The 15728-nt window shown below is 47.0% G+C and overlaps 1 protein-coding gene and 1 long non-coding RNA gene across 2 annotated transcripts in view; both read right to left on the bottom strand.

Moving 5' to 3' along the window:
- Window positions 1–603: 603 nt before the first annotated feature.
- Window positions 604–1056, bottom strand: LOC309378918. Its single transcript, XR_014172289.1, has 2 exons — window positions 994–1056; window positions 604–731 (listed from the first exon to the last, which is right to left on the bottom strand). It is a non-coding gene; the product is annotated as an uncharacterized lncRNA (long non-coding RNA).
- Window positions 1057–4586: 3530 nt separating this feature from the next.
- Window positions 4587–15728, bottom strand: part of LOC309378599 (uncharacterized protein) — a 46715-nt gene continuing 35573 nt past the window's right edge. Inside the window, exons 14-20 of the mRNA XM_081926965.1 lie at window positions 15608–15645; window positions 14374–14486; window positions 12440–12588; window positions 9801–9895; window positions 8350–8428; window positions 6857–6965; window positions 4587–5152 (exon numbers count right to left, since the gene is read on the bottom strand). Of these exons, the coding sequence (XP_081783091.1) occupies window positions 5079–5152; window positions 6857–6965; window positions 8350–8428; window positions 9801–9895; window positions 12440–12588; window positions 14374–14486; window positions 15608–15645 (657 nt within the window). The 3' untranslated portion in view covers window positions 4587–5078. The remainder of the gene's footprint in view (window positions 5153–6856; window positions 6966–8349; window positions 8429–9800; window positions 9896–12439; window positions 12589–14373; window positions 14487–15607; window positions 15646–15728) is intronic.

The following is a 15728-nucleotide window of genomic DNA, read 5'->3' as shown; positions in this document are numbered from 1 at the left end:
AGCTGCCCAAGTACCATTTCTGTTATTCCTGACAATGAAGGAGTTAACGGAGAAAGAGAACCGTGAATAAGCTGATGCTATTTTTTCTTTCTCCTGTCGCAGGTGTGTTTATGTGTGTTTGTGTGCATGAGAGAGTGTGTAAGTGAAGGAGGATTTGGAAATTCATGCTCTGTGCAATAGCTGTTATTATCCGCTAGTTTTTCTTACGTAGATAGGGGGCCGGCCTCTGCTGGCCTCCCCACTTCTTGCTTCCACCCCCTGCAAGTTGGTTTGTTTTAAAACCCCATTCTACGGCCTGTCTTCTTCCTCCGAAACAAAAACCTTCGTATTAACTGCTCCTTCATTTGCAGGAAATGCCATGTTGTCACCGCTGCGTTTCTGTTCTTCTTCTTTAGCATAGGCAAAATGCCTGACATTTTGCTGTGGACAGTATTTGCCTTTTAAAAAAGAATGCTGGAAAAGGAAACCATGTCTGTGTCTTAACTGTTGTGTTCCAAATGGCTGCGGAAATGTCCTGTAGAATGTATACCAAAACAGCCGTCAAACCAAGCGTCATACCTAGCCTGAGAAACTGGCTTTTTAATTTTTGTTTTTTTAAAAAACAAACAACTGTACATGAAATATTATTGGTAGTCCTTGTCAAGTTGTCTTCTTTAAAATTCTGGTGGGAGTATCACAGCTTTCTTTGAAAGTGGATAGAAGCTCAATGCTGTACAGCAGGGGTCGACAAGCTTTCCGTATTTTTTCGCTCTATAAGATGCACCAGACCACAAGACGCACCTAGTTTTTGGAGGAGGAAAACAAGAAAAAAAATATTCCGAATCTCAGAAGCCAGAACAGCAAGAGGGATCGCTGTGCAGTGAAAGCAGCGATCCCTCTTGCTATTCTGGCTTCTGGGATAGCTGCGAAGCCTGCATTTGCTCCATAAGACGCACACACATTTCCCCTTACTTTTTAGGAGGGAAAAAGTGAGTCTTATAGAGCAAAAAATACGATACCTTGCCTGGGCTGGATCGGTCCTGCGAAGATTCCTCCGTGGGCTGGATTGCGTGTGCGGCTGAAATTTCCGGCGTCTGCGCAGACACAATTTCCAGCATCTGTGCATGCACAGACACGATTTCCGGCACTGCAAAAGCGAGTCCCCGTGCCATGCTGCGCCAGTTTAGTGCAGCGCACCGGGACTCACCAAGCGGGCGTCAGTTCTGTGGTGGCTCGTGGGCCGGTTAAGCGGCCTCTGTGGGCCGCAGGTTGGCAATCCCTGCTGTACAGTATTCCCATGTAGCATCAAACCATGGATCTCATTCCCTGTCCCCCCTCCTCATGATCCAGGATTTCCAATTCTGATTTAGCAGCAAGCTTTCATTGTGTCTCAACATTTGAGTAGCTGGGACCATGGTTTGCCGTTCCCGCCAAACCATGATTTTCTAGGTTAGCAGACGTAAGTCATTCTTGGCTGTTGGGACACTGAGACAGACCGGTGTGGGGTGTGGGGCTCTGTTATCAATTTATTAAATTTATATACTGTCCTCCCATCTTAAGATCTCAGGGTGGTTCAGAGAATAAAATACAGAGCAAAAGCAAGTAAATAATGAAAACAAAACAACGTAACCGCTGGATAACGGTTCCCATCATTCTTGATCGTGCTGCCTAGGATTTATGAGAGATGCGATTCCAACGATGTCTGGATAGCCACTTGTTTTCCAAACCCCGCCTGACATGTTTGAATAGTCCTCTGTGATCAAGGCAAATAGCATGTACCTTTGCTTTGCTGTTTCTTACATGAAGGTTTGTGTTCTTTATGCTGGAGTAAAAGCAGAGACATCACCTTGCCGACAAAGGTCCGTATAGTAAAAGCTCTGGTTTTCCCAGTAGTGATGTATGGAAGTGAGAGCTGGACCAGAAAGAAGGCTGATCGACAAAGAATTGATGCTTTTGAATTATGGTGCTGGAGGAGACTCTTGAGAGTCCCATGGACGGCAAGAAGATCAAACCGATCCATTCTGAAGGAAATCAGCCCTGAGCGCTCACTGGAAGGACAGATCCTGAAGCTGAGGCTCCAAGACTTTGGCCACCTCAGGAGAAGAGAAGACTCCCTGGAAAAGACCCTGATGTTGGGGAAGATGGAGGGCACAAGGAGAAGGGGACGACAGAGAATGAGATGGTTGGACAGTGCTCTCGAAGAGACAAACATGAGTTTGACCAAACTGCGGGAGGCAGTGGAAGACAGGAGTGCCTGGCGTGCTCAGGTCCAGGGGGTCACGAAGAGTCGGACACGACTAAACAACAACAACATTCAAGTGTGGAACCCCCTGAAGGGGCAGGAAGTTATCCCGTGACTCTACTGCCTCTATCAAATGGCTGTGTTCTGGCGTCATTCAGACATGCAGGATGCAAGCTCAGCTGAGAAGCAGCATGGCTTTCAATCTGTACTTCCTCAGGTGCTGAGAGAGAAACCCTAGCTAGAGGAAGTCTAACCCAGTGGCAGGGAAAAGGTTTTTTTTATTTTATTTTACTGTCTTACCTTCCTGGCAGGACCCACAGGTGGAATTCTGATGAATATATGTTCTTAAGTACCGTGGACCCCCCATTTTTCAAAAGCCAAGCCGTAGATCTCCTACTTTTGAGAACATTGACACCTCTGTGGCAGTTTTCCTCTTGCGAATGGTGCCACCGTACCCTCCAACTTGTCCCAGCACAAAAATGGGGTGCACATCTTCAGCGCCGCACTCCGACACCAGTCATGTGACCTTTGTGGGAGCACAGCCCCCCGAAATGTGAAGTCTGGGACAGCTGATGGGTATGTGTCGCAGACCTCCTGGGTGGGTTACGCAGACCCCCAAGTGGTCCACGAACCACCCATTGGGAGCCGCTAACAAGTAACGTAAGCCAGTCATTCAGATCCAGAGAGGCGTGCCTGTCTCCATCATTACTAACATTTAGGAGGAGTTTGAACACATTCCTGTTTAGCCAGGCAATTGGGTCTCTGAAAAATACATTTCCTGGCCACCCTGAGATCACTGAATGGGATAATGCTCTTTTAACAGCTTCTAGAATGCTTTAATCCATTTCAAAATGTTTTCGCTTTCTTTTCTGTGGTTATATTGCATATCCGTTTGCTACATTGGGCTCCTTGGGGAGGAAAGAGGGATATAAATAAAACAAATACCGTATTGGCCCGAATATAAGCCGCACCCACACATAACCCGCACCTTTAAAATTCAAGGGGGGTGGGAGACAACACCCGAATATAAGCCGCTCCCTTAAAATTCTGCAGGCACTCACACCCCTTCCATTTTACCGTATGTCTGTTTCAGCAGTGATACTGTAAAAGCCAATTTTTGTAAGGTTGTAAATTTAAGCCGCACTTATAACTTCTCACAGTTGGAATTTGGAAAAAAGTGTGGCTTATATTCAGGCCAATACGGTAAAAACCAAACTCATATGCAGTTAGGGCTGCAAATGTCCGAAATCCTGCAAGCCAATGTCAAGTAACGGCGGACGAGATTGATGAACAAAGCGGCTGCCCAGTGGTTGTTTCTGATGGTCCTGTATTAAGTTTGGGAAACTGCACTAGACTTTCCATGATCCTTCACAAAACACGCCCCCCCCCCAAAAAAAAAAAACGCCCCACACAACTTTTTTCCTCTCTCAGAGGTTGGGTGGACCAGCCGAGGGGGGGGGGGAAAGTATCATAAGACCTTTTCGCTCCAAAAGACGCACCTGACCATAAGACGCACCTAGTTTTTAGAGGAAAACAAGAAAAAAATATTCTGAATGAAACAGTGGATGTATGATTTTTGTGGTTCATGCTGTGGCCACAGTCATGTGATTTGACTGTGAGCTTGGGGTAGCCCAATGCAAAAATCCTGAAGATCCATGTGGATCTGTTCTTTGTAACCACGTGTTTGCGCCATTGCGGCCCCACAAAACAGTGGATGTGTGTTTTTGGGGGGCCGGCTGTAGCCATGGACATGCTATGTGATCTGATGGAGAATTTGGGGTGACCCAATGCAAAAATCCTGAGGATCCATGAGCTTGTACCTCCCCCTCCCAGGCAGCCTTCTTTATTGCCTCCCTTATCTCCCAATCACTTGCCAATCAGCTGCTTCCTTTCAACACTCCCTTCCCTCTTGTTTGCCTTAGTGTCTTTTCCTTAGCTGGAGCAAATTTTTGCTCCTCCTTTTCTTCTAATTTCTCTCCTCATTGCTTGTTTTAGTATTCCTGTCTCCTCTCCTTGCAAGTTCGCTGTCTTTACCTCCTCCCTCCCAGGCAGCCTCCTTTATCGCTAGAGTCCCTTATCCCCCTCCCGATTGCTTGCCGATTAGCGGCTTTGTTTCAACACCCCCTTCCCTCTCTCTCTCTAAAAAAAAGCACAATCTGCTTTTTGCCCCGGGCAATTTGGCTCCAGGGACCATGCATTCGCTCCATAAGATGCACAGACATTTCCCCTTACTTTTTCAGAGGAAAAAGGTGTGTCTTATGGAGCGAAAAATACGGTATTTCATGACCACACAGCCTCCCCCTTGAGACAAGATGGCGACTCAGGGCTACTGCAAAAAAAGTTCAAGGGCCAACTGGGAGACGCATTCAGAAGAGGCTTCCTTTATTGAGCTCGGAGTCAAGGCCAGAGGCAGCTTTGCTTGGGAGCACCCTGCCATCACCACCTCGGCCACTGCCACCGGGACACAAGGTAGCTAGCCGTTGTGAGCAAACACAACCCCAGAAAGTCACAAACGCGAGAGCCTTCGAGAAAACAGCAGACATCGGAGCTGTCGGGAATCCCGGACAGTTTTTGGGAGTGTGGAAAGGAGCAAGGAGCTTGCTTGCTTGCTCCCATCCATCCAACGTCCGACAACATCCTTCTGCCGTTCCCGGCTCAGCCTCTTCAATTTAAAAACACCCAACGTGTTGGGGAACAAGCTTTTAAGCTGGCAGGAATCTCAGAGAGGCTTCCCACCACCACCACCTTGACAAGATGCAGCAGGAGACCTTCCTTGGTGGTGGTGGCAGTTTTTAAAGTCCCTGAGAGAAAGGCACATTCTGCGGCGGGAGGATGGGGTCCAGCGCGGTGCGAGGAATCAGCAGCCGGCAGGAGAAGGGGCGAAGAAGTACACTGCGAGGAGGATGAAGTAAACCATCACCAGCACAGTGCCTGCGGGGGGAGAGAGCAGGTCAGCATGGAAAGGTTGGCAGGTCCAATAATAATAATAATAATAATAATAATAATAATAATTTATTATTTATACCCCTCCCATCTGGCTGAGTTTCCCCAGCCACTCTGGGTGGCTCCCAATCGAGTGTTAAAAACAATACAGAATTAAATATTAAAAACTTCCCTAAACAGGGCTGCCTTCAGATGTCTTTTAAAGATAAGATAGCTGCTTATTTCCTTCACATCTGAAGGGAGGGCGTTCCTGTGAGGATAGTTTGAGCTGTAAATAAAGTGCTTTTAGTTTTAGTAACTCTGCGTGAGGGCTTCATTTATGCACACCGACGCACAGAAGATAGAAGGCTTTATTTCTGACCGCTGTGAGACTCTGCTTTTGCTCAGAGCTTTTGGAACGCGTGCTGCGCAACGGAAGTCTGCCGCGACAGAAGCGTGCCAGACCTTATCTCTCTGAGCAATAAATTATCTCAGAGTTCCACAGGGTGAACACCCAGCCCAAACCCCCAGCGGCTTCATATAGATATTAAAAAGCATGGGGGAGAGGACGGAACCCTGAGGCACCCCACAAGTGAGAGCCTCCACTTTCTGGACATGGCCCAGGAGAAAGGAGCAGAACCACTGTAGGACAGTGCCCCCAGCTCCCAACTCCTCCAAACGGTCCAGAAAGATGTTATGGTTGATGGTATCAAACGCCGCTGAGAGATCCAGCAGAACTGGAGAACTAGGGTTAGGGGATGCAAATCCACGGGTTAGGGGGTGCAAATTACTTGCCTTGCCCCGGGTGCTGACAACCCACTGCTTATTCTGCATCCAGTGTGCTAGATTATTTTTTAAAGCCGCACACACGATGCATGACCCACGATCTATCCTGCTGTTGGATGATTCCACCCCCCCCCAAAAAAACCCAACTTCAATCCAACTAGAAAACTTAAGCCATATTCACTTTCTACTGTGTGAACATTTGAGACGGCCGCTGCGCATGCGCAGATGAGCACACCTGCGCAGATGACAGGTTCATGGCCAGAGGAAACCCAAAAGGTCCTGTGCATTGGCGAAGGCATCCCTTGGGAGGTGACAAACTTCGCACTCAGATGGTGAAAAACCTGAAATGACTTCGCTGCGTTTTAAGCTGCTGATGTGAACATACCCTTAAAGGTAAAGGGACCCCTGACCATTAGGTCCAGTCGTGGCTGACTCTGGGGTTGCGGCGCTCATCTCGCTTTACTGGCCGAGGGAGCCGGCGTACAGCTTCCTTCTGGGTCTGGTGGCCAGCAGGACTAAGCCGCTTCTGGCGAACCAGAGCAGCACAAGGAAACGCTGTTTACCTTCCCGCCAGAGCGGTACCTACTTATCTACTTGCACTCGATGTGCTTCCAAACTGCTAGGTTGGCAGGAGCTGGGACCGAGCAACGGGAGCTCACCCTGTCGCGGGGATTCAAACTGCTGACCTTCTGATCGTTCAACCCACAGCGCCACCAGCGTCCCTTCTGAACATACCCTTAAGATTGCTTAAATCTACGATTCCCAGCACCTGGAGACAGGTGGCGTGGAGATTACCTTTTGAATGTCCTTTAAAGGTTACAGCAAGTACACAGCCCAACTTAGATCAGAGGCGGTGGTCTTCTGGGTCCGAGTATCCCCCCCCCCAGCAGGCAGGACTGGAACTCGCAGCTCATAAGCCACCTTTACCTTGGAAGTAGTCACACTTGCCATCCATAAAGATGTAATTCATCAAGACCACGCTGAACATGCTTGCATAAACATGAAGGTCACTGAAGACCAGGATGAAGTCCGTGGGCTGGAAAGAATAAGAATAATAAGTTTTATTTATACCCCCTCCTCCTCAGCTAAGACCAGGCTCAGGGCAGCTAACATCAAATATAAAAACAATTGATTTGAAATACAGCTTAAAAACAAAATTAAAATACAACATTAAAACATTAAAATGCAGCCTCATTTCAGTGGAACCTCAAAAACTTTTTGGGGATGAAAACGTCAAGTCTTCACCCAGGCCAACTATCCAGACTGGTCCTACGTGGGCCAGAAAAAAAGCCAGGGAAGTCCCCAAATAGGAGTTCCATCGCAGAAGGAGAAAGGAAAAAGGAAAGAGGGGGAAGGGATCAAGTTGATTCCAAGCCAAAGGCCAGGCGGAACAGCTCTGTCTTACAGGCCCTGCAGAAAGAAATTGAATCCTGTAGGGCCCTGGTCTCATGAGACAGAGCATTCCACCAAGTCGGGGCCAGTGTTGAAAAGGCCCTGGTTTGCTCATTTCTATATATAGAGTGCCTACATTCTGCATGGACTGGTTGCATGGCAACACGTGCCAATGGCTTGAGATACCTATGAGGTCCATCAATTACCATATAGCACATACTCCACACAAAAAACAGCGACCAATTGTTGTTGACAAAGGACAGCTGGACATAGAAAGGGGCCCATTACCTTCAGTAGCTGAGGGCCTCATCATTTAATGTATTTTTAATCTTTGTTGGAAGCTGCCCAGAGTGGCTGGGGAAACCCAGCGAGATGGGCAGGGTATAAATAAAAAAATATTATTATTATTATTATTATTATTATTATTAACCTAAATCTGGCCCTGTTTGGGGGTCCCTTTCAACACTATGATATAATAAATAATAATAACAATTATTATTATTATTATTTATATTATAGTGTTGAAAGGGACCCCCAAACAGGGCCAGATTTAGCTTATTATTATTATTTATTATTATTATTATTTATACCCCACCCTCCCCAGCCAAGACCGGGCTCAGGGCGGCTAACAACCAATAATAAAAACAAGTTGATTAAAATACAATTTAAAAGATTAAGATACAACATTAAAACAATTAGGGAGCAATTTCTTCACAGGAAGAGAAAGGAAAAAGAAAGAGGGGAAGGGAATCAAACTGATTCTGAGCCAAAGGCCAGGTGGAACAGCTGTCTTACAGGCCCTGCGGAAAGAAATCAGATCCCGCAGGGCCCTGGTCTCAGGAGACAGAGCGTTCCACCAGGCCGGAGCCAGTGTTGAAAAGGCCCTGGGCTCTGGTTGAAGTTAATCTGACTTCCTTAGGGCTCAGGACCACTAGAGTGTTGCTATTTATGGACCTTAAGGTCCTCCGTGGGGCAGACCGGGAGAGGCGGTATGACGATACAAGGTGGTTGTGGAGCCCATGACTTACATAGAAGACTGTGAAAAGCACCAGGATGGGTATTTGCAGCATGCAGACCTGGACCGCGATGCAGTTCCCAATCTCAATGCTAGAAGAGAGAAAGAGACAGGAGGGAGCGGAGGTGAATGCTGCCCTCAAAGTTTCCCTCCCCGCATACAGAAGGACCATCACCGCCTTCCTGTTTCCCACTACCTGGTTAGAAATCGCCTCTTGTAGCAGAGAGTTCCAAAGGTCCCTCTCTGACAGGATGGCAAGGGCACCTGCCACAATGCAGGAGGCGGTCATGTTTACATCGCACAATCCATACACGGTTCCAGGGTACCTCAGGGATCACCTGAACACCTTATACTATCCTAGCTTGGTCGACGAGATCATCTGCAGGAGTGTTGCTGGTCACACACGCACCAAATTGGCAAAACGGAAAACTGATGTCGTCGGAACAGTCCTGTGGAACTCTATGCCACTGGCTTTTAAATGCCTCCTGAAAGCTTTCCCGCTCCACTGGGAGCTGACTCAAGACAACTCCATCCTTCCAAAATGGTTAATTCAGGCATAGGCAAACTCGGCCATAGCTGTCAACTTACAGATTTTAAAATAAGGGACCAGCAGCCTCAAAAATAAGGGATCAGCAGCCAAAATAAGGGATTTTCAGAGCGCAGGTAGGTTCGACTTCTGAGCCCCTCCGAGCCAAAGGCAGAAAGCCCAGCCAACAGCCAAACAAAGCCTCAATCGGTGGTTCCCACAGCGCAGCAACCCGGCAAAGGGGACGCAGCAAGGAAAACCACTGTCACCTCTCCGCTGGGAAGCGCTGAGCAAAGGTGAGTCCCCAGGCAACGCGGCCGATTTGATCGGCACAAGGCATGCAAGCTCCACCCCCCAGTCGTTCTTATTGGCTGGCAGGGAGGGAGGGAGAGGAGCTGCTTCCTTTGAAACCCGGGAAATTTAAGGGACATCATCAGTAAGGGACCGCAGTGGGACACGGTGCTGGGATAAGGGACTGTCCCTCCAAATAAAGGACGGTTGACAGCTATGAACTCGGTCCTCCAGATGTTTTGGGACTACAACTCCCATCATGCCTAGCTAGCAGGACCTGTGGTCAGGGATGATGGGAACTGTAGTCCCAAAACATCTGGAGGGTTGAGTTTGCCTATGCTTGACATAGATGGTGCCATTGGCTTTAGCGCCCTCTACTGTCAGCCTCCGAGTTTTCTGCCCTATCGGTTCCAATTAGTTGTAGTTTCAGCTGAAAATGTTTTTAACCTTTTAAACGGTCTTTGTTGCATGCTTTTATTGCTGTAAACTGTTTTGAGATTTATATATATTGGGCTGGAAAAAGGTTTTCCTTCTTCACATCCGCTGCGACCTGCAGCCTGGTCTAAAGAGGTGGGGAACACAGAAGGATGGCATATTTAAGGAATATTTCTTGGGAAACCCTCCAGGCTAGGCTTCCACAGACTCACCTCAGGCTGAGGTTGTTCTGCAGGGCAAACTGGATCCCGTTGACGATCTCGGGGAGCTCTGGCACCATGGCAAGGATGGTCACGCCAATGAAGTGCTGAGGGAAGGAGAGGCAGCCTGGTTATTTAGTTCTTTAGCCAAATTATAAGCTACTCGCTTCGAGCAGTGCAGAGCTTCAATATATACCAGTGTTTCCCAACCGGTGTTCCGCGGCACACTAGTGTGCCGCGGAACGTTGCCTTGTGTTCCGTGGGAGGGAGGCGGGTGAGTCGGGCGGCGAGAGGCGGGGCGGCGGCGGCGAGCACACGCGGGGCGGCGAGCAAGCTCCCTCCCACATCCCATCGCCGCTCGCTTCGGCCGGCCTACTGGAGGAAGGCGCGAAAACCTCGCGCATGCGCAGGCCTTCCGCCTGCGACAGCCCAGTAGGCCGGTCGAAGCGAGCGGCGATGGGATGTGGGAGGGAGCTCGCTCGCCGCCCCGCGTGTGCTCGCCGCCCGACTCGCCCGCCTCCCTCCCACGGCACACCAGCCTACCTCCGTGGGAGGGAGGCGGGCGAGTCGGGCGGCGAGAGGCGGGGCGGCGGCGGCGAGGAGAGGTCGCCCAGCGCGGGGCTCTCGCCGTCTGCCTGCCTGGCTGCCTGCGAGCTCGGCGGGCAGCGCTTCCGCCCGCAGCGCCCGCCTCGCGGCTCTCATTCCCTGCCCCTGCCAAAGCTCACCCAGCCAAGCCGCGCTCTCCTTCCTGCCTCGCTTTGCTGCCTCCTCCCCCCCACACCCCCAAAGCTTGGAGGTTCCCCAGCAGGAAGGAGGGAACTTAATCCTCTCCAAGGGCTGCGGAAAACAGACATGCAAATGGGGGCTTGCCAGCTCTTCAAGCGCCGCCGGCTTTCTTCAGGAATTACCGCCCGCCGAGCCCGGTAACGCTGACAGGCCGAGCCGCTTGGCAGCGCAGCCGGCAGAGTGTGGGAAAGGGCGGCCGCCACGCGCCGGGCAAGGCGAGACTCGACGGGGAGGACACCGGCAGCAGCGCCCCCCCCCCCCAGAAACCCGCTCCGGGCAGGTAATTCACAGAGAGTGGACAGAAGGAAGCCTTAAAGGGCTTCAGCCTCCCAGAGTGGCGGAGAATAATAATAATAATGATAATAATAAAATTGACAGGGGGTGTTTTTCTAGGTGAGGGGGTGGGGACTGTAATAACAAAAAAATCAGCTCTATATCAACCGCTGTTTTGCAATGAGGAATTGCAAATAAGGAAGATCAAAAGGAGAATGTTTTTTGGGGGGGGACTCTCTTCCTCTTCCTCCTCCTCCTCTCGTTCTTGCTCCTCTTCCTGGCAAAAGGGCTGCTGAGACCCCTTCTCTCTTGGGTGCCGGTGGGTGCTGTGACGTTGACGCTGCTGTGGCAAGTGCCTTTACTTAGCAGAGTGCATTCCCCTTTACACAGGAGGGGAGGGAAAAAAATTGAAACTTACACTTTCGTGTGTCCCTCCCGGCGCGACGCTGCGCGCTGACGTCACGGGGCTGTAATGGTGGTGTGCCTTGAGATTTTTTTCATCAAACAAGTGTGCCTTTGCCCAAAAAAGGTTGGGAAACACTGATATATACACACAGCGCGACTAAAATAGGGTTCACCCACACCAGGGCTCAGCAAACTTTTTCAGCAGGGGGCCGGTCCATTGTCCCTCAGACCTTGTGAAGGGCCAGACTATATTTTGGAAAAATAATAGCTGCCAGGATTCTGTTAGCACAAAATTGGAAAACCCCAAATACCCCGACCGTTAAAGATTGGCAAATTAAATTATTTGAGTATATGGATTTGGCAAAAATGACGCAGAACATTAGACAGCAAAAAGGTACAAAGTTTATTGACGATTGGTCTAAATTCATAACATATATGGAAACAAATTCTAGAGTTATAAAAATCACAGTAGGTTTAATATAACCCTTGCGACGTGTTTACATTAAAAAATGAAAAACTGCAGAATGGATTTAATATTCACATAACCCAAAACCGAGATGGAGGGAAGTCAATCGTTATTTATTGTTAATTAATGTTTGTTTTTTGGTTGGTTTAGGTGTTTTGGTTGATGTTTCCTTTTTTCTTTGGTATGTGTTGGCTATTTTTCTTTTTCTCTCTTTGTTGTTGTTTGGTTATAGAAAATGAATAAAAAGAAGTTTTTTTAAAAAGGAAAAATAATAATGAACAAATTCCTATGCTCCACAAATAACCCAGAGATGCATTTTAAATAAAAGCACACATTCTATTCATGTAAATTCCCTTCCCTGGGGAGTTGTCTGTATGAATCTGTACTTTATTCCGAATCCATGTTATGGGCCGTTGCCCTCAACGGCATCTCACATAACTTTAAAAAGAAATTTAACAAAAATAATCCTAAAAACTAAAAATCACATTGAAAGGCTTGGGAGAACAGAGAGGTTTAAGAGATGCGCCTCTGATGGCCAGGAGAGAACCTCTGGACACTGCAAGCCACGGTTGGGGCGCCACCACCAAAAAGGCCCCGGTAGAAACCACCTCCTTAGATGGAGTGGGGGACATGGAGAAGATGATCAGGTCTTCATGCCCAGGATAGCATCGTCCCACTGCGGCCCCCACCTGCGCCAGCCCTGGCCCTGCCTCCTCCTCACCTGAGACACCGCCGAGTTGTTCAAGATGGGGCTGATGTGCTCCGTGGCCAGGTCTGCGCAGGCGGACATGCCCAGAGTGGCGACCAGTAAGATGAGCAAAGCTCTCCAGCGAGACCAGTGGACCACCGCGCTGTGATGGTGACCGGGCACTAGAGAACGGGAGAGAAACGTACATCCGTATTACTAGTTTAGAATAGATTTATGAAAGATTTATTGATTAGAATATTTGTGCGAGATTGTATGGGGAAAATACGGAGTAACAATCTTGCTTAAAATGTATATAGGAAGTGCAGTGTAAGCCATGGAAATCAATCAATGAATTATTATTATTTTCATATTGAGATAATTGTAGAATAAACTTCCAACTTTTCTTCTTCTTTTCTCTTTATTTTTTCTTTTCTCTTTCCTTTTGTTCCTTTTTTCATATATATATGTGCTTATTTGAAATATATATGTATGTATGTATTTAAATTAATGTTCCATTATTTTAATGTTGTATTTTATTCTTGTTTTTAAGTTGTAACCATTCATCTTGTTTTTATTATTGCTTGTAAGCCGCTCTGAGCCCAGCCTTGGCTGGGGAGGGCGGGGTATAAATAAAAAATTATTATTATTATTATTTGCAATATTTTGCTTATATTTTGTAACAATTATGTTAAATATTATTTTTTAAAAAAAAAATGGGAAAAAAATTACTTGCACCCCTCTGCCCATTCAACTGCGTTGCCCCAGCCACTCTGGGCGGCTTCCAACAGAATATAAAGAACACAGCAAAACTTCCAGCAACATTACCATAGTTGTTATTTATTAAATGTCTTTTTCTTTTTTGCAGGTAACTATAATTATTTTATTTTTTATTTATTTAATTGGTTTTTCAACATAAACAAGATTCCAAGGAATCTCCTGGACTTCCATCCTCCCCTTTGTGGCTCCTATTATATTAAACATTTCCTCCTGGTGACGATGATCCAAATCTTTTACTTCTCCACGGCATCCAGAATTCACCCTTAAACTACTAGGAGTGTTTATTTGTTTATTATTAACACCCTCCCATCAGATGTCAAGGAAATAAAGAACTATCTGACTCTTAGAAGACATCTGAAGGCAGACCTGTTTAGGGAAGCTTTTGATATTTGATGAATTGTTGTATTTTAATATTTTGCTGGGACCCTGATAGCAACAGCCTTCGAGAAAGCTAGGACTACAATCCGCCAGCGTATCTGGGACGTAGAATTACAATGCCACATGAGCGAAATGATCAAACATCCAGCAATAAGGGACCGTGGGAGAGGTTTCTCTCCAGCTAACTATCTGTCAGGTCTTCAGGTACCCAAATACAGACGGTCTTTTACCCTCGCCAGATTTAACGTTCTTCCTTCTGCCTTACTTCAGGGCAGATTTGAGGGTAAACCATACACAGTCCTTGTGGTTCGCTGGAAGTTGAAACTGCTTCACATGTACTATTACATTGTCATCTTTATGAGGATATACATTTGACTTTTATCACACCTGTTTTGCAAAAGTCCAGGAAAGAATTGGAATACCATAGTTTAAAACTGCTGCTAGAGGACAAGAATCCCAAGACTACATTAAATGTAGCTAAATTCTGTGCGTCTGCAATCAATCGCAGGAAGCAAGTGGTATCCCATAACGTTCAAACCCCTAAATGCTAATTACAGGGGACACGCTAACAATTAATTTTAATTTTTATATTTAAAGCCTTGTTATATTTATATTGTCCCTTGTATTTCTGATATTTTTATGATCTGTGATATTGTGTGTGTTGACGCTGGTCTGTGACCATATTAATAAATTCATTCAATATTTTGCTGGAAGCTGCCCAGAGTGGCTGGGGAAACCCAGCCAGATGGGTGGGGGTATAAATAATAAATTATTCCCCACCTGCCAAAAGCAAAGCTCAGGAAGGTACTTACTGTGGCAGTCGCTGACATGGATGTCGTAGATGTGCGAGTGAGTCTTCAGGGTGAAGAGCAGACCGATGATGTACGCCGCAGGGAGCAACAGGGACACCGTATACACCAGGGGCCTGCCACACACAAAGGGTTAAAATATGCAGGTGGGGGAAGTTTCTACCCTTTACACCTGGCCCACCTGCCAGGGCAACCCCAGGACCAAACCTTAAGAGGCAGAGATGAGCGTAGAGAAGCTGATCTATGCATACAGTGCACTTAAAGAAAATGTGATGAAAACGATGTACAGATGGTATTTTGCACCATCAAAACTTGCTGAAATGTGTAAGACAAGATCTAACGAGTGTTTGAAATGTAAAGAAAAGGAAGGTATCTTTTATGTGGTGGACCTGTAAAATGGTAAAGGCTTTCTGGGAAATGATATGTAATGAGTTAAAGACAACGTTTAAAAACACTTTTGTTAAAAAAACCAGAAGCCTTCTTACTGGTTATACTGGGTGAAGAGATACGAGGTATGATTAATGGGAAGAACGAATGCTCATCATCACTCAGCCTCCTCACAAACAAATCAGAGCAAAAGCTCATTAAAGTCCAAATACCATTTAACCTCCCCGTAAGCTTTGTGCAAGCGAATCAGGATAAACGCTGGTATCTGAAGAAGTGTGCATGCACACGGAAGCTTATACCAAGAACAAACTTAGTTGGTCTCTAAGGTGCTACTGGACTTTTTTGTTAAATTTTTATAAATATTTCGATTGCGTCAGACCAACACCTGACTACCTACCTGAATCTAGAACCATGAAAGCCACCACATTGAGCTTCATGAAATGGAAGTCCATCAACTTATCTGAAGAAGTGTGCATGCACACGAAAGCTTATACCAAGAACAAACTGAGTTGGTCTCTAAGGTGCTACTGGATAATTTTTAAATTTGATTATATAGCTCAATAAACAGGTTTCTTTGAGAAGCTCCTTTGAGTCGCAAGCCTCATGGAGAGAAGCTACCAGGGAACTGGTGATCCGATCAGATGATGAACGACTCATGCATGGGGCTGCGTTAGAAAAATCGATCTGCCACAGTCAAGGATGAGGAAGACAGAGAGCATGTTATGCGCCTCTGGCACATGACGGAGTGGAATTTTGCGGCTCCCAACAGCTCCAGCCAGCGAGGCTTCCCGTGACCAGAAGCAGTTAAACAGGACAGGCAATTAAAAAGGATGAACGATAAGGTACTTACTCAACATGGCTGTAGTAAAGGGTCCCATTGTTCTCCATCTACCAAGAGATAATAGAATTATCAGACCCTGCAGTGCCAGAAGTGATCCATTGGCAAATATTGTTATTCGTGGGGCTGCCTT

Source organism: Podarcis melisellensis (genome assembly GCF_964234715.1).
Source record: "Podarcis melisellensis genome assembly, chromosome: 10".
Lineage (NCBI taxonomy): Eukaryota > Metazoa > Chordata > Lepidosauria > Squamata > Lacertidae > Podarcis > Podarcis melisellensis.
The sequence above is the reverse complement of the archived record's forward strand: the minus strand, read 5'-3'. Positions and strand labels throughout refer to the sequence as shown.